This window comes from Delphinapterus leucas, chromosome 4 (assembly GCF_059928025.1).
Source record: "Delphinapterus leucas isolate spDelLeu-1000000601 "Yukka" chromosome 4, BTC_Dleu_Yukka2, whole genome shotgun sequence".
NCBI classification, from domain to species: domain Eukaryota; kingdom Metazoa; phylum Chordata; class Mammalia; order Artiodactyla; family Monodontidae; genus Delphinapterus; species Delphinapterus leucas.
Genome location: NC_143132.1, coordinates 126,360,346 through 126,385,036, shown reverse-complemented (window position 1 = coordinate 126,385,036; position 24,691 = coordinate 126,360,346). Strand labels below are relative to the sequence as shown.

Below are 24,691 nucleotides of genomic sequence, written 5' to 3'. Positions count from 1 at the left end.
AGAAGAGGGCCTTGGATAGAATCTTGATTAATCCCGGCATTTAAAGGACAAAGAAAGATGAGCCTGAAAACGATTGGCCAGAGTGACAGGAGGAAACTCAAAGAGACTGTTGAGTCAGGGAGGACAAGGGAAAGAGCATGACAAGCAGGGAGCCATCAACAGTACCACATGCTGTGACAAAGTGAGAGAGTGGCATGTCCCTATATACACTACCAAATGTAAGGTAGATAGCTAGTGGGAAGCAGCTGCATAGCACAGGGAGATCAGCTCGGTGCTTTGTGACCACCTAGAGGGGTGGGATAGGGAGGGTGGGAGGGAGGGAGACGCAAGAGGGAAGAGATACGGGAATATATGTACGTGTATAACTGATTCACTTTGTTATAAAGCAGAAACTAACACCATTGTAAAGCAATTATACTCTAATAAAGATGTAAAAAAAAAAAAAGACACGTCAGAAGAGAACTGAAAAATATCTGTATGGTTTAGAGATCTGGGGGTCATTGTGGACCTAACAAACTGCTTTAGTAAAGTGGTTGAGATGGAAGCCAGAACTGAGTGGGATGAGGACTGAGTAGAAGGAGAATAAATGGAGACAGTGATTATAGTCATTTTTTCTGAGAATTTAGACTTTAAAATGGAAGGTGAAAGAAGATGATTGATGAAGGGGTTGTGAGGTTACTGAAAGTTTTTATTTATGTAGTTGGTGTTAAATGGTTAAGACTTCTTAAGTTTGGGGGAAGGGATAAATTGGGAGTTTGGGATCGACATATACACACTACTATATTTAAAATAGATAACCAACAAGGACCTACTGTATAGCACAGGGAACTCTGCTCAATATTCTGTAATAACCTAAATGGGAAAAGAATTTGAAAAAGAATAGATACATGTATATGTATAACTGAATCACTTTGCTGTACACCTGAAACTAATACAACATTGTTAATCAACTATACTCCAAAATAAAAAATTTTTAACAAGTCATTTCAAAAGATTTAGTTGAGAAGGAGTGGTTGACAATATAAGAAAAGAGAAAGTGTGGAAGTAGGTTGTTTTGAACGTTTGACAGATAGATGAGAGGAGTTCCCATCTAATGGCTTCTATTCTCCATTAGCCTCCTCTCTCTATTAGGAGGGGAGCTCATTTGTTGAGAGCAAGGTGGGAAAGTTGGGGCGTCCCTGCTTGGTGCAGTGGTTGAGTGTCCGCCTGCCCAACTGCATACAAACTGCCGGGTTTGTGCCCCGGTCCTGGAGGATCCCACATGCCGCGGAGCGGCTGGGCCCGTGAGCCACGGCCGCTGAGCCTGCGCGTCCGGAGCCTGTGCTCCGCAACGGGAGAGGCCACAACAGTGAGAGGCCCGCGTACCACAAAAAAAAAAAAAAAAGATGGGAAAGTTGGAGAGTTGAAGTTTCAGGAGAGCAGACATAGGTTTGAAAGAGTAATTAAAGGTCAAAGTTATGAGAGTTGTGAAGTAGGAGAGTTGAGCAGTACAGATCCATTTGAGGTTGGTATTCAACAGTTTAATGGAGAAGAAGTCTTCCCAGGTGTGTAACTCTAACAGGGCTCAGCGACTCAGGTGCAGTTTTCCCCAAAAGCAGAGAGTTGGGTCCACCACTGCTTGGGGTTTTGTCAGATGGGTGTACCAAAAGGATAGTGGACAAAGGAATCTAGAGTGCTTGGAAAGGTGTTATTGAAATGATGGAGCATGGATTCCAATCTAGGTAAGTAGAAAAGTGGGGAAAGGATAGACCTTAGTGAACTGGAGTCTCTGTCACATGAAAGAATGGTCTCATCTATGCATACGCCCCCCTTAATATAGCTTGTCTACAGAAGGAGGAAAAATAATGTCTTATTTAAAGTTATAGATATTTAAGTTCACTGAATATAAAGAATTTCTTTTTGATTAACCTAAAGGGCAAAAGAGAACTAAATCCAATTTTAACTACTCCCTCTCCCTTCAAATTTGTAGGAAGGTCCAAGCACAGACAAAACAGATTTCAAAGACAAGCTCAAACTTGTATAAATTCTTATCTGAATATAGATTTCTCCCTATATGCCAGTTAAAACTCTCTCAGCATAATAAATTTGTGGGAAAAATGTTCTCTTTTCATTTGGCTAAGGGTAAAGGAACACCACTGTGTACAAAGAACTGGAGACCAGACGAGGAAAAAAAGTGGAGAGAGAGGATGGAAAGCATAACTTTACTCAAAGGGGAACCTCATTTAATTTTTCCATTATTCTCATCAAAATGAGTGCTGAGCTAATTGCAAGAGAAAACTGATACTTGATGTTGTAAAAAATACACTTAAAAATAATCATACTAAAGTCTCATTTCTTTCTCAGCACTCTGTGGCCTTTTTGTATTATATTATTTTTATTAAAACCTTTGGATAAAATGAAAAGGAAAAGAAAACACTAGCTATTAGAAAACAAGAGAAAAATCGTGAGAAAAAAACATTACATTCAATCTCCACAAAACTTTTCAGATGACTGTTGTCAATTTCCTTCACCAAATAATAAGTAATATCACAGCCAAGGGCAAGTCTAACTTTTCTTTTTTTCCAGAAAGGAAAATGACTAGTTATTCCGGAAAAGCAAATGAAAGGAAACGGAATTTCTCCTCACCAGCTAAACCTCAAATAAACAAAAAGCATCTAACAATCCAAGGACATGAACTGGGACCTGGTAGGGGGCATAACTGAGGCAATTGCTAGAATCGCAGAATGTGCCCATCTGTGAGCCTATGAGATAATGGATAGCATTTTTCTCAGCAAGGAGCATCGAAGATATATTTCATCATTGAATTTGGTCATGTACTGGTTCAAGAACTTTCCCAAGCATGGCAACTAATTTAGGGCTTTAATAGAGAAGCGGCTTTATGTATTGTTTAATCAGATGGCTGCATGGGAAAGGAGCATTTGTTTGCGTTAACAAATGGAATGATGAGACAGATAAAAGGGGAAATCAAGAAACTCACTCAAGGAAACAGATAAGTGAAGGAATAAAAGTGAAGTTCAAAATTCCTCCAAAGAGAATTTGTTATAAGCACTTGTAGGTGTTTTCGGCTAAACCAGAAATCAAACGGCAGCTACTCCCAGCTGAAGTCCAGAGCGATAAAACACAAGATAGGGAAAGGGCCCCTGGATGGGGGTGTCCCATGCCCAGGGTTTCAGTTCCAGCTCTGCTGAGCCTCAGTTTCCCTACGTGTAAAGAGAGAGGAGCCTCCTGCTCTGTGCGAGAACGAAGAGGCCATCACTGTTGTCATCTGTCCACTTTTTTTTTTTTTTTTTTGCGGTACACGGGCCTCTCACTGTTGTGGCCTCTCCCGTTGCGGAGCACAGGCTCCGGACGTGCAGGCTCAGCGGCCATGGCTCACGGGCGCAGTCGCTCCGCGGCATGTGGGATCTTCCCGGACCGGGGCACGAACCCGTGTCCCCTGCATCGGCAGGCGGACTCTCAACCACTGCGCCACCAGGGAAGCCCATCTGCCCACTCTTATCCACAGCCAGACAAAGCAGAGCAGCTATTTCTAACTCTGTCTTGAAAGAATTATTTCGAAATCAAGATGATGAAGAGGATCCAGTTAGAAAAGAAAAGGTGAGTTCATGGCTTGTCAAAAGGGATTAAGATTTCTTCCTTTGTTTCTATCAGAAATAGGGTAAAATCAGGTCTTGCTGGAAGCTGGATGAGACAGTAAGCCGCTATTGATGGCAGCTTATTGGACTTTATTTCGTTTCTTTCTTTCATTTTCACGTATGCTTCATGTGATTGAATCATAGAAAGTCACTATGTCAATTATTTACTTCCTGGGAGTCTAAGAAAGTACCTTTATTTACTACATGCCATCCAAATGGGATGGTACATCTTGTTAAGTTTGCAAGGATAAAAACATGACAAGTGTGCCCTATTTCTGAAAAATAGACTCCAAGTTTGCCACAGAGAGCCAGGAATGTCTTTCCTTTCTTCACTCAAAACCACGGGAGAATAAATACTCCTTTTCATAAAGGTGGCTTTTGGGGGGCCAAATTCTCACAGAAGAATTTGTTTTAAGCACTTTCGTTGTGCAGTATGGTGTTGGTTGGAAGCATAAATAGACATACAAGACTGAAAAATAAGCTCTAATTTCCAAGCCTATAAAGATAGTGGGGGTACTGTGTGGGAATCATGGGTTGTCAAAGCTCCAGGTTCCTGAACTTGCACGAGGAGTGCTCTGTATTTGGGTAGTGGTCTCCTTGTTAAAGAACAGGCAGGGGTATTCCAGGTCCTCACAGATAAGGAGACTGGGGCTGGGAGCGGTTGCCTCAAGCTCACATGGCCTGCAAAGCCAGGAGCCATATTTTTCCTGCTTTGTGACCTCTGGGGCCCAACTGCATACTCTCTGATTTCTGGCTTAGCTGACTTTCTCAGAAGGAGCACTTTATTCACATCAATAATTGCTTGGATGTAATGCTTGCAATCATATTTTATGATAGAAAAACAGGCACTTTATTTTCATGGCCAGATGGGATTCCCCAAGGATTATTCTGATCATGGGGCAGGAGGAAGCCAGCTACCCCAGGTCTCAGCTGACTGCAGCCATGGGAATCCCGTCCTCCCCCAACCCCTGGCTACTGGGTGACTTGAGTGGTACACATGTAGGAGTCCTATTTCTGTTCGCTTACTCCCAGTGAGGGACACCTGGCATTTTTGGACCACTGTTGAGCTGGAACAAAGTAATTTTGCCTAAAGAGCCTGTAGGTGGGCTTAAAGCAGAGGGGCAGTGATAACTTTTTTCTCCTGCAGACATAGGTGCTGCCAGGTCAGTCCCGGAAGCCCCTCTCTTTGAGCAGAGGCTGGGTAAGCCTCATCTTGTGGAACTAGGGAAAAGCTGTAGCGTGTGGTTAGGAAGGAGTGTGGAACACATCCATTCATATCCTTGAATAAGAATAACAATAGCAGCCCTTTACTAGGGTCTATTTTTTTAAGACCTTATTCTAGGTGTGTTTAACATTTCGAATCTTACAACAATCCTGAGAGATATGTATTATTGTCATGGTCATCATCACCATTTTACAGATTAGGAAATTAAGGTTCAGAGAATTCAAGTAGATTCTGCAGTGTCACACATCTAGTAAGTGGCAAAGATCTAAACCCAGCTGTTTGACTCATCCTCCATGCTGCTCCAACCTAATGAGTTTGAACTTGACTTGGTAGGATATGGTATCAGGGCTGTATTCATAACATAAGTTAACCTGAGGTTTAATTTAAGCAAAGTCTACAAATAGAAGACAGATTGATGAGATTGAATTTTCACAAAATACTAAAATAAGTGTTTTCCCTCTTTTTGAGTAGAATTTTTTTTAAACATCTTTATTGGCGTATAATTGCTTTACAATGGTGTGTTAGTTTCTGCTTTATAACAAAGTGAATCAGTTATACATATACATATGTCCCCATATTCTTCCCTCTTGCGTCTCCCTCCCTCCCTCCCTTCCTATCCCACCCCTCTAGGTGGTCACAAAGTACCGAGCTGATCTCCCTGTGCTATGCGGCTGCTTCCCACTAGCTATCTATTTTACGTTTGGTAGTGTATATACATGATGACACTCTCTCATTTTGTCCCAGCTTACCCTTCCCCCTCCCTGTATCCTCAAGTCCATTCTCTAGTAGGTCTGTATGTTTATTCCCATCTTGCCCCTAGGTTCTTCATGACCATTTTTTTTTTGTTTTTTTTAGATTCCATATATATGTGTTAGCGTACGGTATTTGTCTTTCTCTTTCTGACTTACTTCACTCTGTATGACAGACATCCACTTCACTACAAATCCACTACAGACATCCACTTCACTACAAATAACTCAATTTCATTTCTTTTTATGGCTGAGTAATATTCCATTGTATATATGTGCCACATCTTCTTTATCCATACATCTGTTGATGGACACTTAGGTTGTGTCCATGTCCTGGCTATTGTATATAGAGCTGCAATGAACATTTTGGTAGATGACTCTTCTTGAATTATGGTTTTCTCAGGGTATATGCCCAGTGGTGGGATTGCTGGGTCGTATGGTAGTTCTATTTGTAGTTTTTTAAGGAACCTCCATACTGTTCTCCATAGTGGCTGTATCAATTTACATTCCCACCAACAGTGCAAGAGGGTTCCCTTTTCTCCACACCCTCTCCAGCATTTATTGTTTGTAGATTTTTTGATTATGGCCATTCTGACCAGTATGAGAGGATATCTCGTTGTAGTTTTGATTTGCATTTCTCTAATGATTAATGATGTTGAGCATTCTTTCATGTGTTTGTTGGCAGTCTGTATATCTTCTTTGGAGAAATGTCTATTTAGGTCTCCTGCCCATTTTTGGATTGGGCTGTTTGTGTTTTTGATATTGAGCTGCATGAGCTGCTTGTAAATTTTGGAGATTAATTCTTTGTCAGTTGCTTCATTTGCAAATATTTTCTCCCATTCTGAGGGTTGTCTTTTGGTCTTGTTTATGGTTTCCTTTGCTGTGCAAAAGCTTTGAAGTTTCATTAGGTCCCATTTGTTTATTTTTATTTCCATTTCTCTAGGAGGTGGGTCAAAAAGGACCTTGCTGTGATTTATGTCATAGAGTGTTCTGCCTATGTGTTCCTCTAAGAGTTTGATAGTGTCTGGCTTTACATTTAGGTCTTTAATTCATTTTGAGTTTATTTTTGTGTATGGTGTTAGGGAGTGTTCTAATTTCATTATTTTCCATGTAGCTGTCCAGTTTTCCCAGCACCACTTATTGAAGAGGCTGTCTTTTCTCCACTGTATATTCTTGCCTCCTTTATCAAAGATAAGGTAACCATATGTGTGTGAGTTTATCTCTGGGCTTTCTATCCTGTTCCATTGATCTATCTTTCTGTTTTTGTGCCAGTACAATACTGTCTTGATTAGTGTAGCTTTGTAGTATAGTCTGAAGTCAGGGAGCCTGATTCCTCCAGCTCCATTTTTCTTTCTCAAGATTGCTTTGGCTATTCGGGGTCTTTTGTGTTTCCATACAAATTGTGAATTTTTTTGTTCTAGTTCTGTGAAAAATGCCAGTGGTAGTTGGATAGGGATTGCATTGAATCTGTAGATTGCTTTGGGTATAGTCATTTTCACAATGTTGATTCTTCCAATCCAAGAACATGCTGTATCTCTCCATCTATTTGTATCATCTTTAATTTCTTTCATCAGTGTCATAATTTTCTGCATACAGTTCTTTTGTCTCCTTAGGTAGGTTTATTCCTAGATATTTTATTCTTTTTGTTGCAATGGTAAATGGGAGTGTTTTCTTAATTTCAGTTTCAGATTTTTCATCATTAGTGTATAGGAATGCAGGAGATTTCTTTGCATTAATTTTGTATCCTGCTACTTTACCAAATTCATTGATTAGCTCTAGTAGTTTTCTGGTAGCATCTTTAGGATTCTCTATGTATAGTATCATGTCATCTGCTAACAGTGAAAGCCGTACTTCTTCTTTTCCGAATTGGATTCCTTTTATTTATTTTTCTTCTCTGATTGCTGTGGCTAAAACTTCCAAAACTATGTTGAATAAGTGTAGAATTTTAATTGCAGAGCATCTCCCTGTGAGAGAGCAGCTCAGGAGAAAAAACTACGTTCACTCAGAGGTCAAGAGAACTGTATTTGCAAGGCAAGACTGGGCCAGTGGCTTGTTTTTCCCAAAGAACAGGCTCAGCAAGAACACAGAGCAGGTTCATATAAATAGGTTTCCACCTGTGGGGTTGCCAACCGCTTCTCCCCATGAGACTAGTCTTCCTGCCTCCTGTTTCTGTGACCGGCAGAAGCAGAGGGTTGGAACACCCCCAGCTACCCACAGCCCACCACTCCCTAATAACTGTACCTCCTGGCCCTTCCTCTCTGCAGCCCCAATACCCCCAGTACCACGGCATCAGATTCTATGGATTTGGGGCCAGGGTTTTCTAGCATCTGTCCCTTTTCTTTCTAGTCCCGTTGCCACTAGTCTCATTTAGGCCCTTGTGACTTCTCCCTAATCAATGCTGTTAAACCAATCTTTCTGAAACAGGATTCTCTCACTCCTGTGTCTACAAATCATCCGCTTCCCCATTATCTACTGAATCAAATCCAGACACCTTCACCTGCTACTCAAAAGCTTTACAGATTTCCCTAAACACAGCTTTTTAGCCCCTTCCTCTCTCATGGCCAGCCCTACATGTGCCAAGCTGCCATCCTCCGTCTATCCCAGGCACAGTCTCACCTTCAAGTGTGACCTTTGCTTTGCCTGGAAAAACTTACTAAGCATATCTTGCATTTGTTTGATATTTCCTAGTTTTCAAAGTGGTTTCACTCACCTTATTCCATTGGAAAATTGTAATTACTGAGCAGGGCAGATAGCAGATTAGAAAATATTGGCTCTGAGCAGGCCTAGAGCCTGAGGTTCCACAGCCGAGAGGCAGGCCTAGGAGCCAGATCTTCAAATTCCCTCTCTCCACAGCTCTGGGTTGCTTTTCTCTCTCCTTCTTCTGCCTTTCCTGTGGCTCCCTCCAGTTTCTACTTGTCAAGTTCTGCCTTTTTTCCAAGTCCAACTCAAATCCACTAGCACCATGAACTCTTCCAAAATAACCCGTAAGAGTCAATGGCTCTCTCTTCCATATGCTCTTACAGCTCCTCACCCAACTACCCTGGCACTTAAAGCAATTAGGTGAAAAGGCCTGAAAGTTCCAGGGTAAGGGTTTGAAGCCAGCATAGACCAAGGTTTCAAGTCTTTTTGATTAGGATTTCCATTAAGAAACACATTTTATATCACGAAGTAGTGTGCACACACACACACACACACACACACTCCTGAAACAAGTTTCACGATACAGTATTTCTAATCCTGCAATGCATTATCATATTTCTCTAGTCTACTTTTTAATTATTATTAAAAAGTACTAGTTAGGAACCCAGTAAATTGATTTTGAGGACTAATGAGTCCTGGTCAGCAGTTTAGAAAACTGATTTAAATTTAATCTGTCCTTCTAAATGGCCTAGACAACATTTTCAAAGATTTGTAAAAGACTGAGCTAGCAAGGGAACTATGTTCATTGGGGGTTTAATCTGTGATTCTTATCAGGAACACAAACACCTCTCACAAAGGCTAGGCCAGGAAGGAAGGGCCTCAGCTGGAGAGCACCAGCTTCTACTTGCTGGAAGGTCAAGAACAGGGATTTTTTTCCCCCAGTTTTATTCAGGTATAGTTGACAAATAAAAATAGTATATATTTAAGATGTACAACGTGATGTTTTGATGTATGTAGATATTGCGAAATGATTGCCACAATCAAGCTACTTAACAAATCCATCCCCCATACATTTACATTTTTTTTTTTTTGGTGGTGAGAACACTTAAGATCTACTCTTTTAGCGCATTTCAAGTACAGAATGCAGAATTATTAACTATAATCACCATACTGTACATTAGATCTCCAGAACTTACTCATCCTGCATAACTGGAACTTTGTACCCTTTGACCAACACCTCTTCATTTCCCCCAATTCTGCCCCTGGTAAACACCATTCTACTCTCTGCTTTTATGAGTTTGACTTTTTTGGCTTCCACATGCACGTGAGATTATGCAAGGAGAGGCATCCTTAACGGGGGCTAATTGATAGAGGAACGGGATGCATCCATTTCACAGTGGATCATCTTCAAAAGAGAGTGCCAGAGATCTGGGGAGAAAGATTTCTCAACAAGGCACATCTGTAGACCGAGAGCAGATTTTTGTGCTCGTCATAATCTTGACTAGAGCAGGAAATCAGCTAGAATTTAAAAATAGTAAAAATGTAATAAAATTTTTTGTTTATATCTGCATAGTGAGTCTGAGGGCCTTCAGGCCTATAAACCCGTCAATGAAGTTAGTATCTTTTCAACTTTATGAAGCACTTGACGTTTGCAAAGTGCTTGTACAATTACCAATTACCACAATGTTCATCTTCCAAACATTACAGTTCAGAGAAGGCCTGAGGACTTCAGACTGAGAGTAAAAATTTAAAAAAAAAAAAGTAAAGGGAAAAGAATTGGTCAAGCTAAAGACCAGGCTTCTGGGCTTATGCTGCCAGAGCTGTTCAAGGTGTGGTGTACCTGCTTCTGACTAGGGTCCCCTCTTGCTGCAGTGCATGCAGCCAGCCTTGGCACGCTGCTCTTGGAAGCTCCAAGCATGATCTGCGTCTACATGAAGCAGGGGAGGGAAAGGCAAAGGGCTTGGCACCTGCAACCCAAGTGCTCCTGGTGTTGAGGGATGTAGGAAGAGGTGTTTGCGACTGCTGGGAAAGGGTAGTGAGGAAAGGGACAAAGGAGTTATGGCCTTTCCTGTTCCAGCTATTAAAGGCTGTATGTATAAGCTGGAAATCAGCTCTGGCTATGTTTACAAGCAACAGGTCAGTGAAACTCAACACACTGGTTTACTTCCAGGAATTCCAAGGAAATGGCTTTAAGGAATGTCAAAGGCAATGCTTTGAGGATGTGTCTGTTTCCTCTGGAGAAAGGTTAGCTCTCCTGTGCTTCTTCCCCTCCATTTAAAATCATCAGTTACCACTGGCAAGTGGCTGACCCCAGGGCTGAGCGCAGCCTGAGGGCTGGTGGTGTTCGAGTTTATCAGTTTAGGAACAAAAAGCAGCCTTTTCTTTGGAAGTGATTTTTAATCCAACATTTTCTGTTAGATTAGTTCAAACCTCTGTCAGAAGTGCTCCCTTTTCTGACCATGGTTAGGTAACTGCAGTACCAGAAGCTGAGCTGAAAGACTGAGTTGGCTTTTGAACCAGAAAACCTCCTGGTAGACCCTAATCGTTTCACCACCGGATTTTCCTTAGTGGAAGTTAAAAAAAAATCAATCGCTTAATGAAACGATACCTTTCTATGTTAATACGCTTGTGTTTCGAAACACATATTGAGCGTTCCCAAATGTTTTTCAAAGGAGAATGAGGACATTCCTGTCCTCATTTTTATCCACATAGAAAACGGGTGGGTGATTTTGAGAGCAACTGTCCAGAATCATCCTAAGTTTATTGTTCTCTCAGCCGCCCCCTTCCACAAAGCCACGAGTTCTCTTCATTATAACAAGCCGGACTGTGTGACTCCGTGCTTAAAGCGCGGCATTGGTATCCTGCTGTCAGTAAGATAAAATCCATTTTCTTGACTGTGACACACGTGGTCCAGCCCAATCTGTCCACATGAGAACTCTTTAGTTTCACCTCCCACTGATCTAGCTGCACTGAATCTCTTACCATTTTCCAGATACCTCACACCCTGTTTGTGTCTCTGCCTGAGCTGTTGTTTTTTGGGCCTCTCACTGTTGTGGCCTCTCCCGTTGCGGAGCACAGGCTCCGGACGCGCAGGCTCAGTGGCCGTGGCTCACGGGCCCAGCCGCTCCGCGGCATGTGGGATCTTCCCAGACCGGGGCACGAACCCGCGTCGCCTGCATCGGCAGGCGGACTCCCAACCACTGCACCACCAGGGAAGCTCTGCCTGAGCTGTTTTATTGCCAAAATGCCATTCACATCCTCAGCCCAGTTCTTTACGGATTCTTACTTTTTTTCTCCACCTGGTTTCTAAGTTACTTCTATGTGGCTTCTCTGATTCTCCAAAGCTGGTGAGTGCGTTGGCTACACCCGCCTCTGGCTTCCGTAATGCTTTTTGCTCATAACTTTTATATAGTTCTTAGTGCATTGGTGGCTGCTGTCTCTACCTCGTTAGGTTACTGGCATCTTGAGGGCAACCACCATTTCTTATTTATCTCTGTGACTTCAGAAGCCAGAAGACAGGCTCATATTTTTTTTCTAGGAAAGAAGTATTAAAACTAAAGTCATTTAAAACAATTAATGAAAATTTAAGCAAAATACTTGTTTATTCCAGATTTAATATTAATAAATTAAATATTTAATTTATTAATATTAAATATTAATATAATATTTAGATTAAATGTTAATTCTGGAAACATTAAATGTGTAGGTACCTGATAAATGACTGTCAGACAGATGAATCAGATTTGCGACAGAAAGGAAACTTTAAAGGCTCTTCAGCCTGTGACACGCTGCCCTCCCTTTAGCCATCTGAGTGACCAAAACAAAGAAATAAAATTAATACCAGTGGGAGAGAATTCTGATTGCGCTAGGTGTAGGGAATAAGAGTCTCCTCCTTTGCTTCAAAGGCTGACACTATAGTTCTCTGGAGACCACCTGCTTTCTCTTCTCCCAATTCTGTGCCTTACAGGCAGCCTTACTCAGGCTTCTTTGAGCTATTCGTGCCACACTTGTCATGGGACCATCCTCCATGGTATTCCCTCCACGCAGAGTGCTTTCTTCACTTCCCATTGTTTAATTTCATGTTAGGAAATCCCAGTTCCTCCATGGACTCTTTCCCACATGATTAGAAGAACAGTAGTGATTTCTCCTGTAATCCCTTCTTCCATTCACCGCCAGCGCACGTACCTCTTTGCCTGCTCTTATTTATGCGTTGAGAAGGTGTTATCACCATCCACCTTGTGGAGTGAACTTTAATTAGGGTGGGGTCATGTCTGCCCATATGCCTTGTACTGTGTCTACCACAGCTTCACAATCAGACAAGGGCTGAGGACTGCTGTCCACGAGATAGACTTGGCCTCTGTCTCCCTGTCAGGTGAGAATATGTGAGACCGGCAGCCAAGGCTCCTGCTGCTAAGGTGTCTCTGGTAGCTCCCGAATTTGTTGGCAGCCTGTAAATGCCTTGTCTCCTACGGCTGAGAAGGAGTGACCAAGTAGCAGTTAAAGACAATTTAAGCAAAATACTCTTTTTTTCCCATGGGGAAGAAATATTGAAACTAAATTCAAAACTGGCAAAATTAAGGTAATACATATGTTTTTGTCAGTCTTAACATTATTTCCTTCCCCGTTATTTGTAATAAAATGATTCAGTATGTACTGACCTAGAAATCTTCAAATGTAACATCACACTGCTAATGACAAAACATGATGGCTTCACCTGAAAGGCGCAATTAAAAGATTTCCTTTATCACAAGAATGTGCAAGAGGAATAATCATCATCAAAGGCTTGTATTGCTTCCATTGCTGGACAGGAAAATTGTTGCACTTTTCTATCAAGCGGAAATTGCTTTCTGTGGTGTAATTTCCAGAAAAATACCATGGGACGAAGTACTGTAACTTAGGAAAACTGTAAATGAAACAATCCCATGTGCAGAACAGGAGACACAAGGAAGTGCCGAACACCCAGCTACTTCCATCTACTCAAGATCAAATCAGAAGAACTGTGTCTGATTTATAGCCTGAGTGGAATCTTTTGTTTCTGGAGACTGAAGACTTTCCTATGGTATTAAAATACGGCTGTTACAACAAAAAAATTATTACAAGCATACAAGACCATGGATATTTTGGTCACTCAGAAATAATAAATGACAACGAATACCAAATACATTACATGATGCTGCCCTTTAAGAGAAGCAGACATCAACAGGTAATAATGACAATAATAAAGCTCACATTTTTGAGCACTTATCTGAGTGCTTTAACTCATTTAATCCTCAAAACAAACCTATGGCGTAGGGACTTGTATTATCCCCATTTTGCAGCTGAGAGACTGAGGCACAGAGAAGGGAAACAACTTTCCTAAAGTTCCACAACTAGTAAGTGGGTAGGCTACAGTAGCAAATCAATAAATCCTGACCACTGAGCCAGATTTCCCTCTATTTGATGAAAACCCATAGTGGAATGTCTAAGTGTATCTTTCTTTATACCAAAGTCATTTCCTGAAAAGACATCTGTAAGTCAGAAACTCAAAGACAGAACCAGATTGGAATGTAAGCTCTGTGAGGGTTTGTCAACAGCTGTATCCCTACTGCCTAGTATAGTACATGGCCCGTGGTAGCCTCTTGATAAACATGGGATGAATACGTGAATAAATAGAGAAAAGAGGAGAGTCTAATACAGTGCTTTGCAATGAGAAAGTGCTCCACAGATTTTTTAAATTGGATTTAAAGGAATTTGTTTTATGAATCCATTCGAGAAGCGGAGGATCCATCTCCTGATTTCCTGTTTGTGTAAATCCAGATTTTCATATTGTTTGCTCACAGTGAAGATGAAATGAGAAAGCCTTCTCATTTAAGAGAAATATTATCAAAACTTTTACAGGGGAAAAGGCAAAACAAATCAGGGATGCCAAAACTCTTGTAGAATCCTAGGATCATTGTTGAAAACTCAGTTATCGTCTTGGGAGCCACAACTTTTCACATTCATAGCAGAGTATCTAACATGTTTGGGCAACAATTCACAATGTCATGCTTGTAGTCACTTGTCAGGACTCCAGAAGAGTTTAAGTCCAGTTATGGAATGTTTCAACATATTTAGGCCACAGGGTCTTAAGAAAATTGCGCTATTTAACTGGTTTAAACATGTTTTGGCTCTGAGAGATAAGTGAACAAGTTACCATCAGTAGGAAGCTGTTTTAAGAAACAGCTAAATTTTCCAATGGATTTAGCCAAAACAGAAGATAATATTTATTGTTCCCATTATACGGATGAAGAAACCATGGAAGACCCAAGTTATGACCTGAACAAAAGACAGCTCATGTTTCAAGGCACGGATACCACTCCCTACATTGGTTCTCACCAAACAGTCAAGGAATATAAGGATCCAGGAAGCTAGTGTTTTCTCTTAGTGAATTTTAATTTCATTTCACTTAGGTGCTAAGTCAAGGGCTGTCTACAAGATCCTTCTACACTAGCATTTGTGAAGACAAGGAAGACCAAAAGTCAAGCTGCAAACCCAATGGATTAACCACCTGGGTGGGAGTGCCGGCTGCACTACTGCCCCATGCAAGCTCAGCTCCTCCCTATAGCCGGCTTCCCAGGAGGCAAGCAGTTCTAATGCCATGTACGTCCTCACGTGGGATACCACTGGGGATGTATTTAGAGAGAGTCTTTAGAAAGCTGACTGCTTATGTTTGTTTCAAATATTTTGAAATATTGGTGCTTTCTGAAACCGCTTGTGGAGTCATCTGGTTACATTTTGCAAGTGAGGGTTACAAATTATTTTAATTCACGGCTCCCTAAAGAGTTCCCCCATTAAACTCTGGAGATGCCATTGTCTCTCTTTCCTACACTAAGGGCCACCTGTCATTTCAAGGGGCTTTGGGGTCATGACTCATCTGGATGAATCAAATAAGCAAGACTTCATGAGAGTCAGCCGTGCCTACCTTGTTTGCTGTTGGCCTCAGTACCTCCTGTATTGCTTGGCACATAGTAGGTACTCAATAAGTTGAATAAAAGGCATCTTACTTACATCCTCTGCTATCCCTCTGGCTTTCTACTTAAAGTAAAACACGTCCTGCCTCCAGACTGGTGAAGATTTTGATGAGCCACCCAGGAAGCTATCACGTCAAACTATCAATTGTATGCCAGGCACACTTAACAATAAGAGCATCACACACATGTTAATGCCACCAGAGCTCACTGGATGGACTACCCGAACCAGGACCCGTGGATTCTTCAGGTGGACACAGCCCACTCTTTGTTGATTACGAATGCTGCCTCCAAGTCCATCACTGACCTTGGGTGTGTCTTTTCCCTCCTTGGGGCTCAGTTGCCTCATCGATAAAACAGGAATCACAGAACTAACATTCCCTGTTCCTCTGAGAGTTTTTTTGCTAAGTGAACTCAAGTCATTCACAAGGCCACAGTACCCACCCAACAAATAATTCATAGATGCTTCAGCTAGTCAGAATAAGAAAAAACTGCAATGCAGTGATCATCATTTAAAATGAAATTGCTGCTCACAGTATTCATACCTATGATTTAAAATAAGCATGACTGTGTGGCATATAACGAATTCTGTCAAGTTTTAGGAGGAAAGGGTTCTTTTCCCTTGTTTTTTTTTTTTGTTGTTGTTGTTTAAAGACTACAATGCCGTTACATTTAAATCCATGAAATACTTGTTTCCAAGGATCATTCTGAATGATCCGGATGTTCACGTTTATTTTTCCTGGAATGCAATCTGTCACACTTTGGTTCAGGAAGGGGTCTGGCATCTGCCACTTTCCTTGCCAGACTTTTTAATGGAAAACTCAAGAGCTGCAACATCTACACATCTGCCATGGCCTTTCATTTTCTTGGTAACATCTCAGTGCACAATTCATTTCAAGCCAGTGATGGGAAGGAAGTCTCCATCCATGTGACTTTGTAATTCTGTTACTGTGTCAACTTGCCAATCCATTGTTATCTTTGTGCTATCTTTACACTTCTGTAAAATGTTGGCAACCACAGGATAACTCCTTATTTTCAGTTGATGTCGGCATACAGGAAGCGCTAAAAATGATTTTAGGCTGCCCTTTTTATTTTGGAAGAAGTCATTCTTATCCTCTGTCATTCACATTTGTACAACTAATATATAAACATGCTTTTTTTCGTTTGTTTTGTTTTATTTGCGGTATGCGGGCCTCTCACTGTTGTGGCCTCTCCCGTTGTGGAGCACAGGCTCCGGACGCGCAGGCTCAGCGGCCATGGCTCACGGGCCCAGCCGCTCCGCGGCATGTGGGATCTTCCCGGACCGGGGCACGAACCCATGTCCCCTGCACCAGCAGGCGGACTCTCAATCACTGCGCCACCAGGGAAGCATGCTTAAGGGGAGAGATGATAAATGACAGAATGGATAGAGACTGTAGGAATTAGACAGTCCAGCAGCACCATTAGTCACCTACGAATAAGGCAACCTATGATTCCTGTACCAGCTGCAACACTGCGAATCCAAGCAAACCGTTTTATCTGATGTCTTAAAATCTGAATAAGGGGGCATCAATTTCTGCTTCTGACCTTCTCATTAAAAGAGATTGTTAGTGAGGATGATAGGTGGCTCTAAATTCTGATTTCTATATACAAATAAAATCAACACACAATCGGTGAGATAAGATACAGTCACCCAGACAGAGAATGGCTTCTAAGCCAGAGCCAGGCTTGAATATATGAGATCAGGTGTACGAATTAAACCTAAGGAAGGATGGACCAACCATAGGAAGGAGGTCAGTGAGGCAACAGGGATCCAGCTCTGCCGTGGTGGCTGTCCCTGCCCAGGGAGAGGGACCCTGCCGCTGGGGGAGGGGTGGGTGTGCACCCGGGGTGTCCCTTTTGGTGCCGAAGGGCAGCCTGGATGAAAAACACTAAGATTATCCCCTCTGCCTTGCTCTGCTTTCAGACTCACTTAGCAACCCTCAGATAATTCATTGGATTTTTCTGCTATATCAACGTTTTAGAGTAAATGTGCCCTGGATAGGAAATATTGCTTTCTTGCTTGATTCATTCATTCAGTGAATATCTATTGAGGTCCACTATATGCCAAACACTGTTGTATGCTTTGATTACAGACCCAAATCCCTGTCCGCAGGAAGCGCACATCCTGGTTGGGGGAGAATATTATAACAAATGCATGAAGTACATACAGTGTCAGATGGCGATAAGCATAATGGTGACAGATGAAGCGGGGAAGGGGAGAGGGAGTGCTCCTGTTGGGATGGCTAATTTAAATATGGAGCCAGGGGGCTTCCCTGGTGGCGCAGTGGTTGAGAGTCCGCCTGCCGATGCGGGGGACGCGGGTGCGTGCCCCGGTCGGGGAAGATCCCACATGCCGCGGAGCGGCTGGGCCCCGTGAGCCATGGCCGCTGAGCCTGCACGTCCGGAGCCTGTGCTCCGCAACGGGAGAGGCCACAACAGTGAGAGGCCCTTGTACCACACACACAAAAAAAAATATATATATATATATGGAGCCAGGAAAGTCTCACTGCCAAGTTGGATGAAAGAGGTGAAGGAGGGAGGCCTGCGAATGTCTGAGAGAAGAGCATCCCAAGCAGGGGGAAGAGGAAACAGTGCGAAGGCCCTGAAGCAGGAATGTGCTTGGTGTATCTCAGGAAGGCCGGGGTGCTGAAGCAGGGTGAGCCAGCGAGCAACAGGGAGAGAAGGGGCCGGAGGGACATTGGGGACCAGACTGCGACTTGACCCTTCTAAGGGCTGGGAAAGAATATCCCTCCCCATGAGGACACATATGATGATTTAGGAATTTGATGTCTGGTTTCTACTTGTGCCTCCTTGAGCTTGGCTAGAGTCCATCCGTTTCTATGAAACGAAACCATTCTCGGAGTCTTTGGCATATTGAACTTTCTGCCTTTGAAAAGTTGAGAACGTGATTCAGAAACTTGGAGACTCCTTTATGGTGGCGTTCTTAGGGTGACCGACCAGGACCCCTAAACTTATCACCTCCTATATCTTCAACAACTGCTTGGGATGTGAACTCTGTATGACATAATGTAAGCAGTCATAACAGTCATTGTTTTAATAGTGACATTCTGGACGTATGGAAATGGGGTATATGTGTAGATAAGAGCTATCATGGACATAGAGTTGTCAGTGAGAGCGTTCATTTAAGGATATTTATGGATTTTATCGTTATGTAATGCCTTTCTTTGTCATTACAGTCTTTGTTTTCAAGTGTTTCGAAGTCTATGTATTTATTTATTTTTTGGCCGCATCGTGTAGCATGTGGGATCTTAGTTCCCTGACCAGGGATCGAATCCAAGCCCCCTGCAGTGGGAGCGCAGGGTCCTAACCGCTGGACTGCCAGGTAAGTCCCTAATTTAGATTTTGACAGATCCAGGCTTGGATCATGGAATTGACACTAGCTATGGAAACCTAAGAAAGTTATTTAAGTTCTTGGAGACTTTGTTTCTTCCATCTCAAAGAGAGTCTTTGTGAGAATGAAACCAAAAGGGTGGTTATTAGGATTAAATGAAAGAATGTTCTCGATGGCAAAGCACTGGTGCTCAGTAACATGGTTCCCTTTCTCATAGCCCCCTTCTCAATTTCTGCTTTGCACCGCAAGACTCAGAATTGCTGCCCACAGGGAATCATAGCGAAATCTTAACTAATCGTCAATTTTGGCACCATAGGCTTCCGGCTTATTTATTTGTACTTGTTGCGGTGCGTGGGCTTCTCATTGCAGTGGCTTCTCTTGTTGCTGAGCACGGGCTCTAGAGCGCAGGCTCAGTAGTTGTGGCGCACGGGCTTAGTTGCTCTGCGGCATGTGGGATTTTCCCAGACCAAGGCTCGAGCCCATGTCCCCTGCCTTGGCAGGCGGATTCTTAACCACTGCGCCACCAGGGAAGCCCGCACAGGCTGTTTTATCAGAGGCCAAGACAATCAGCCGTCCATTTGTGTGGTACTCTACCCTTGGAGCCACCCTTTTACAGAGCTGTGGAGGTGACATGAAATTATAACGTAAAGCACTCAACACAGTACTTGGCCATGGTTCATCCTTATGGAATGTTAATTTTTATTATTTTAATTTTTCTGTACGTTTTGGGAAATTTTTATGGGAATGCATATGTGTTAATTATGCTATGAAAAAAAGAAAACAAGACTATATGAGCCATAGTGACTTGTTTTATTGATACCGATGGTGAGTTAAGAGCATCTTTGTATCCTTGGGTCTGAATATTGGGCATAAGTTCAATGTGAATTGAGCACCGTGACACTTAGTTTTACATGTTTACTTGACTAGGCTACCTCGTTATTCAATCAGACCCCAATCTAGGTGTTGCTGTGAAGGTATTTTCTAGGTGTGGTTAGCATCTACAGTCAGTTGACTTTAAAGAGATGATCCTCAATAAGGTGGGTGGGCCTCATCTGATCAGTTGAGTGGACTTAAGGGCAAAACTGAGGCTTCCCTGAGGAAGAAGAAGTTTTGTCTTAAGATTGCAGCATCTCAGCTCCTACTGTAGAGTTTCTAGACTGAGAGCCTGCCCGGCACATTCTGAACTTGCCACCTTCACAAACACATAAGCCAATCCCATGAAGTAAACCTATGTGTATGTGTATTATATGTATATGTATGTATGCATGTGTGTGTGTGTGTACTCCTGACTGGTTCTGTGTCCATTTCTCTGGAGAATCCTGACTTACAAAGGTGCATATGAAGGCTCATTTATTCTTCTTTTTCTTTTGTCGGTAATTCTTTATGATGCCTCATTTGCATGATGCAATTTTACTAAAATGAAACTTGAACAGCTCCAAACTGCGTAATCCATTTCTTTCAGCCTCACACTTTCTTTTTGGCCTCAGCCAGGCAATCTGACCCCGGAGTTGGGGGGATCATCCCTACATTGACAGCAGCTGGCATAGTCTACCCATGAGGTCCATGGGGCACATCGCCTGGGTTCTAGGTGGCCAACAGGATGACGGTAAATGCCAAGGGGATAATTTTTCTCTAAAAATATGGATAAATCAAGAGTTTACAGAGTGGAAACTGGTTGGTTTGCTACACTCTGGGTATGAATTCAGAGCATAACTAGGATATAAAAACTCTGTGGTCTAAGTGAAAATATATTTATGCAGTGATGGTAGCCCCGCAATTTCTAGGATGAATGCACAGGAGGACAAATTACCATGAGAAGAGATATTACTGAGAGTGTAAGTCTGCTTTCATTTTTTGCTAGTTTGTCCATAATCATATGGAAATAACCCCCCCGGTGAAATGTGAGACAAAAACTATGACATCATCTGAATTTAGTGTCACTGCTCTAAGCTAAAAATTTGGGTGGGTTCCTACTTCCATTTTCTTGTCTCCAAGTTATCTTTTCCATTTTGCAATGCAATGCAAAGCATTCCTTACAACACTGTCAGAATTTGAACAAAAACATCTTTTATCTAATTTCTGATTTGCCATTTTGTGATATTGTGATTTATAATAAGAAATAGAAATTTGGTCTTCATCCCCAGTTTTGGCAGAGAGCTCTTAAAACCCTTGAATTTCCTAAGTGATGAAAGCAAAAAGGCATCCTTCTGTTATGTTAATGGATGACATTTGGACCCCAACTAAGGTTGGGTGCTGGATGCCAGGAGAACCCACCATGTGATTAGAGGGTTGGAACTTTCAGTTCTCACCTCACCACCTCTGGGGAAGAGGAGAGAGGCTGGAGATGGAGTTCAATCACCAATGGTTAATTATTCATCAGTTGTGCCTATGCAATGAAGCCTCCATAAAACCCCAAAAGGATGGAGTTTAGGAGAATTTCCAGGTTGGTGAACAGGTGGAGATTCGAGGAGAGTGGTGCACTCAGAGAGGGCATGGAAGCTCCATGTCCTTTCCCCGTACCTTGCCCTATGCACCTCCTCCATCTGGCTGTTCCTGAGTTATATCCTTTTATAATAAACCAATGATCTAGTAAGTAATGAGGTCTTCTAGCAAATCAATCAAACCCAAGGAGAAGGTCACGGGAACCCCCAACATGTAGCCGATAGATCAGAAGCATAGGTAACAACCTGGGAATGTGGCTGGCTTCTGAAGTGGTGGTGGTAGGGGCAGCCTTGCGGGACTGAGCCCTTACCTGTGAGATCTGACACTGTCTCCAGGGACATAGTGTCAGAATTGAATTGAGTTGTAGGACACTGACCTGGCGCATTGCTTGGATGGGTGGGGAAGCCCCCCTTCCACAAGTTGGAAATCGGGTCCTGGAACCCCAAAAGACACTTTCTTACTGTACATCTTGTCATAACCAAGCAGCCTTTATATGTACTCTTTAGCCACATTTTTATAACTTCCTACAAATTTGGTTATCAGATACTTTAAGCAATGGCAAGAGAAAATTGTGTTTCCAGAAGAGAAACAAACTGGAACACAAACCAGCGTAACCTGCTAAGAACTGGCTTCCCTCAGAGAGACCAGTGACTGGTTAGTGAGGTACCAGAACCTCCAAGAGGCAGTTAATGGCCAAGATGGACCACTTTTAGGGTGGTGGCAACCTACACTGTCCATGAAAGCTCAAGATTGAGTGAGGCAAGGTATTTGCCCATAGATAACAGAAGTATGGAAAAGCAAAACTGTAGCCTCAAAAAGCCTCTGCCTTCCACATCTCATTTCATAATTCTTGGAATGTTCTACTATTTCAGAATTGCTTTCTAATTTTAACCTTGTTTTACTTTTGCTTATCTCTGCAATCTTCAATGGGCTTCTCTTCACTTCACTCTTATTTTTTTTTTCTACAGTCATTCCTCGAATTTGCTTTCCTTTCCTTCCTGCTGTGAATTTCCTGTATTTCTCTTGCTGCTTCTCCCCTTTCCATTTTTACCTCCTCTTCATCTTATTCTTTGAATTTCTTTCCCCTGTTCTTAATTCTTCTTCCTTTCCCTCTGATCTGTTGTGGCTTTAATCATTGCTGAGCTGCTTTAAAATCGCCCAGTGACTGACGTTTTCTCCCTGAAAGGAGAGGGATTTGTGACTGTGGAAAACTAACTACAAAGACCCAACACATTCAATTTTCAGCACAGTTCTTTCCTTTCTTCTGTGGCGCTTTTGCCTGGGATTAGAGGTGGACCGCTTACTGCAACTCACAATGGCAAAGCCCTTCAGGCCTGACTTCTCAGCTCTGTGAGTCGCATGGCAAGGTGTAGCTGAGCCACTCTGTTTACACTGATTGCTAGAATTTTAAAATTGCCCGTCACTAGAAAAAGCTTACTCAAGTGTTTCCTGGAAAACAAAGTAGTATTATTTCACAATGTGATGACCGGACTTATTCTTCTCCTTGGACTATTCATCCTCCCTCCCCCCTCCCCCTTCATTTTTTACAGCATGAAACAAAAACAGACAAATGTGTTCCTGGCAGAAGGGTGAAGGAGCTTTGTCACCCTGGCCGACTCCACCAGAAGTAAGATTTTTACAAAGGGATGAACAGTAAAATTAGTAAAATAGATCAGTTTTTCAGGACTCTATGATTTTATCATAGGGCATTAGGAAATAGTAGATTGCCACAAGCACACCAGATTCATTTGCCTCTGAGAGATTTCACTTTAGCTCTTTGCAACACTTAAGTATGGACTACACAGCTTTTTATGTTTTGAAATCATTCTTTTGGCTAAATTTGCTCGTGAATTCGCTTTACCTTTCTGCGTTTCTTGAAGAGCAGCAGTGCAGACCTCAATGATTAAGTGCTCGAAGTCAGTGTCTGCCATGTAGCAGGACCTGGGAGATTATCATTATCAAAGGATACTTGTGGTCAAAGCTGTACCACATTCTGAAGAGCCAGGCAGTCTCTGTTTTCGTCGTGCTTTTGCCAGAGTTGTTTGCTTCCTAGCGAGTGACAACAGAAAAAGGCATTGGATAAATGATCACTATAAATATTGATATATAATATCAACATTAATACATAGTATGTATATAATATTAATATATTTTAACTATAAGAATATGTGTCAAGCCAAATTAAACTTAACCACTTTTAAAAAATCTTTCCAGATACAGGTATTTTCATCTAAATGTTGAACCTGCCGCCAAGCAGATTAGCTCATGGATCTTGCCATATGGGTGAGGTTCTTGTGGCATAATTCAACGTTTACTTTTTTTCATAATTCCTATTTTATTAAACAGCTAAGAAATGCCACTTTGTTGACACCAGTGAACATGATATTTCTGTCAGATTGCTGTTGTGGGAATTTTGCAGTTATTTCTGTCAGATTTGGATGGTATTTATTTACGATGTACCAAAAGGTCAAGACTAAAGGGATAACAGTCTAATAATTGTTAAACTAGTTTTCATTCATTTTATTTTTGATAGATCACTACCAAAGCCTATGGTTAATTTTTGATATCTTCCCCCTTCGATTCTTAAGTTTTGAAATAGATATTCCGGTTAAGAAGCCTGTAATAATTTAATAACTGAATGAATGTGTTTGTCTCCCCCGACCCCATGCTCACTCACTCTTTTTTTTTTTTTTCTTCAAAGGACCACAGTGGGAGGAAGGAAGAAAAGGACAAAAGAGAAAGCATTTGATAGGTGTTTATGTAACAGTAGAGGATGAAAATGTGAGAAAAAGGTGAAAAATTTCTGTGAACTTTAGAGAGATGATAATGGACATTGCAATGTGGTATGAAGGAGATTCAGGGACATTTTTACCTCTTCTGTGTATCTCATTTTGCATATTAAGAGAATTCCAGACTTCAATCAGTTGTAATTATCTTCATCATTAAAAGCATTTATATCTTAACATGGACTTCATTGCTTTGTTTGGGCCCTCGGTTTCCATGCCCAAATTGTATCAGGAGTTCACAGTCCAGTAATAATGTGAACATTCTCAAGAAATCATGAGGCATGGAAGACAGTGAGAAACCACTGGCTGCTCCAAAGCTAGCCCTTAGTTGAAACCAAGGTGATTTACTTTACTTTGTTTATTTACTTTTTTGCCCCTTTCCAGACAGTTCCACTGATGGGTAATGATAAATAACTGAACACAAAAGGCTGTATTCTGCTCTCTGAAACACATGTAAAAGCAGACGCTGCAGTTCCATGCCCCACAAACAAAAGGGGAATACAAGAATGCTAAGTGTGGTCCCTCCCTTTCTAGGCAGCCATTTATCCTTTGTCTAAAATGGTTGAAGCAGACACTCCACAATAAAATGAAAACCCAAACTGGCAGCCTTTCTCATTGGTTGTTTTAAGATCTCTGATTTCCAACACTGAACAGTTTTCTAAAAGGCGTTCCTTAGTATGCCACTGTTCTACGTGATGTTGATGGAAATTCTGTGCCGATCGTTCAGGAAAGGATGGGTTTGAGAGTGTTAACCAGGTTTGTTACATTCAGAAATTTTTGGAATCTTTCATTTGTAAATGAGCATTGTAAATCTTTGAGAGGGAAGCCTTTCTCAAACTTACCTGGTCATGGACC

General features: G+C 41.9%; 1 protein-coding gene across 1 annotated transcript in view; it reads right to left on the bottom strand.

The window, feature by feature from the left end:
- The window catches only part of SLC9A9 (solute carrier family 9 member A9), a 558,734-nt gene that overhangs the window by 83,222 nt on the left and 450,821 nt on the right, over window positions 1–24,691 (bottom strand). The window contains exon 14 of the mRNA XM_022582689.3: window positions 23,020–23,099. Coding sequence (XP_022438397.1) covers window positions 23,020–23,099 — 80 coding nt within the window. The remainder of the gene's footprint in view (window positions 1–23,019; window positions 23,100–24,691) is intronic.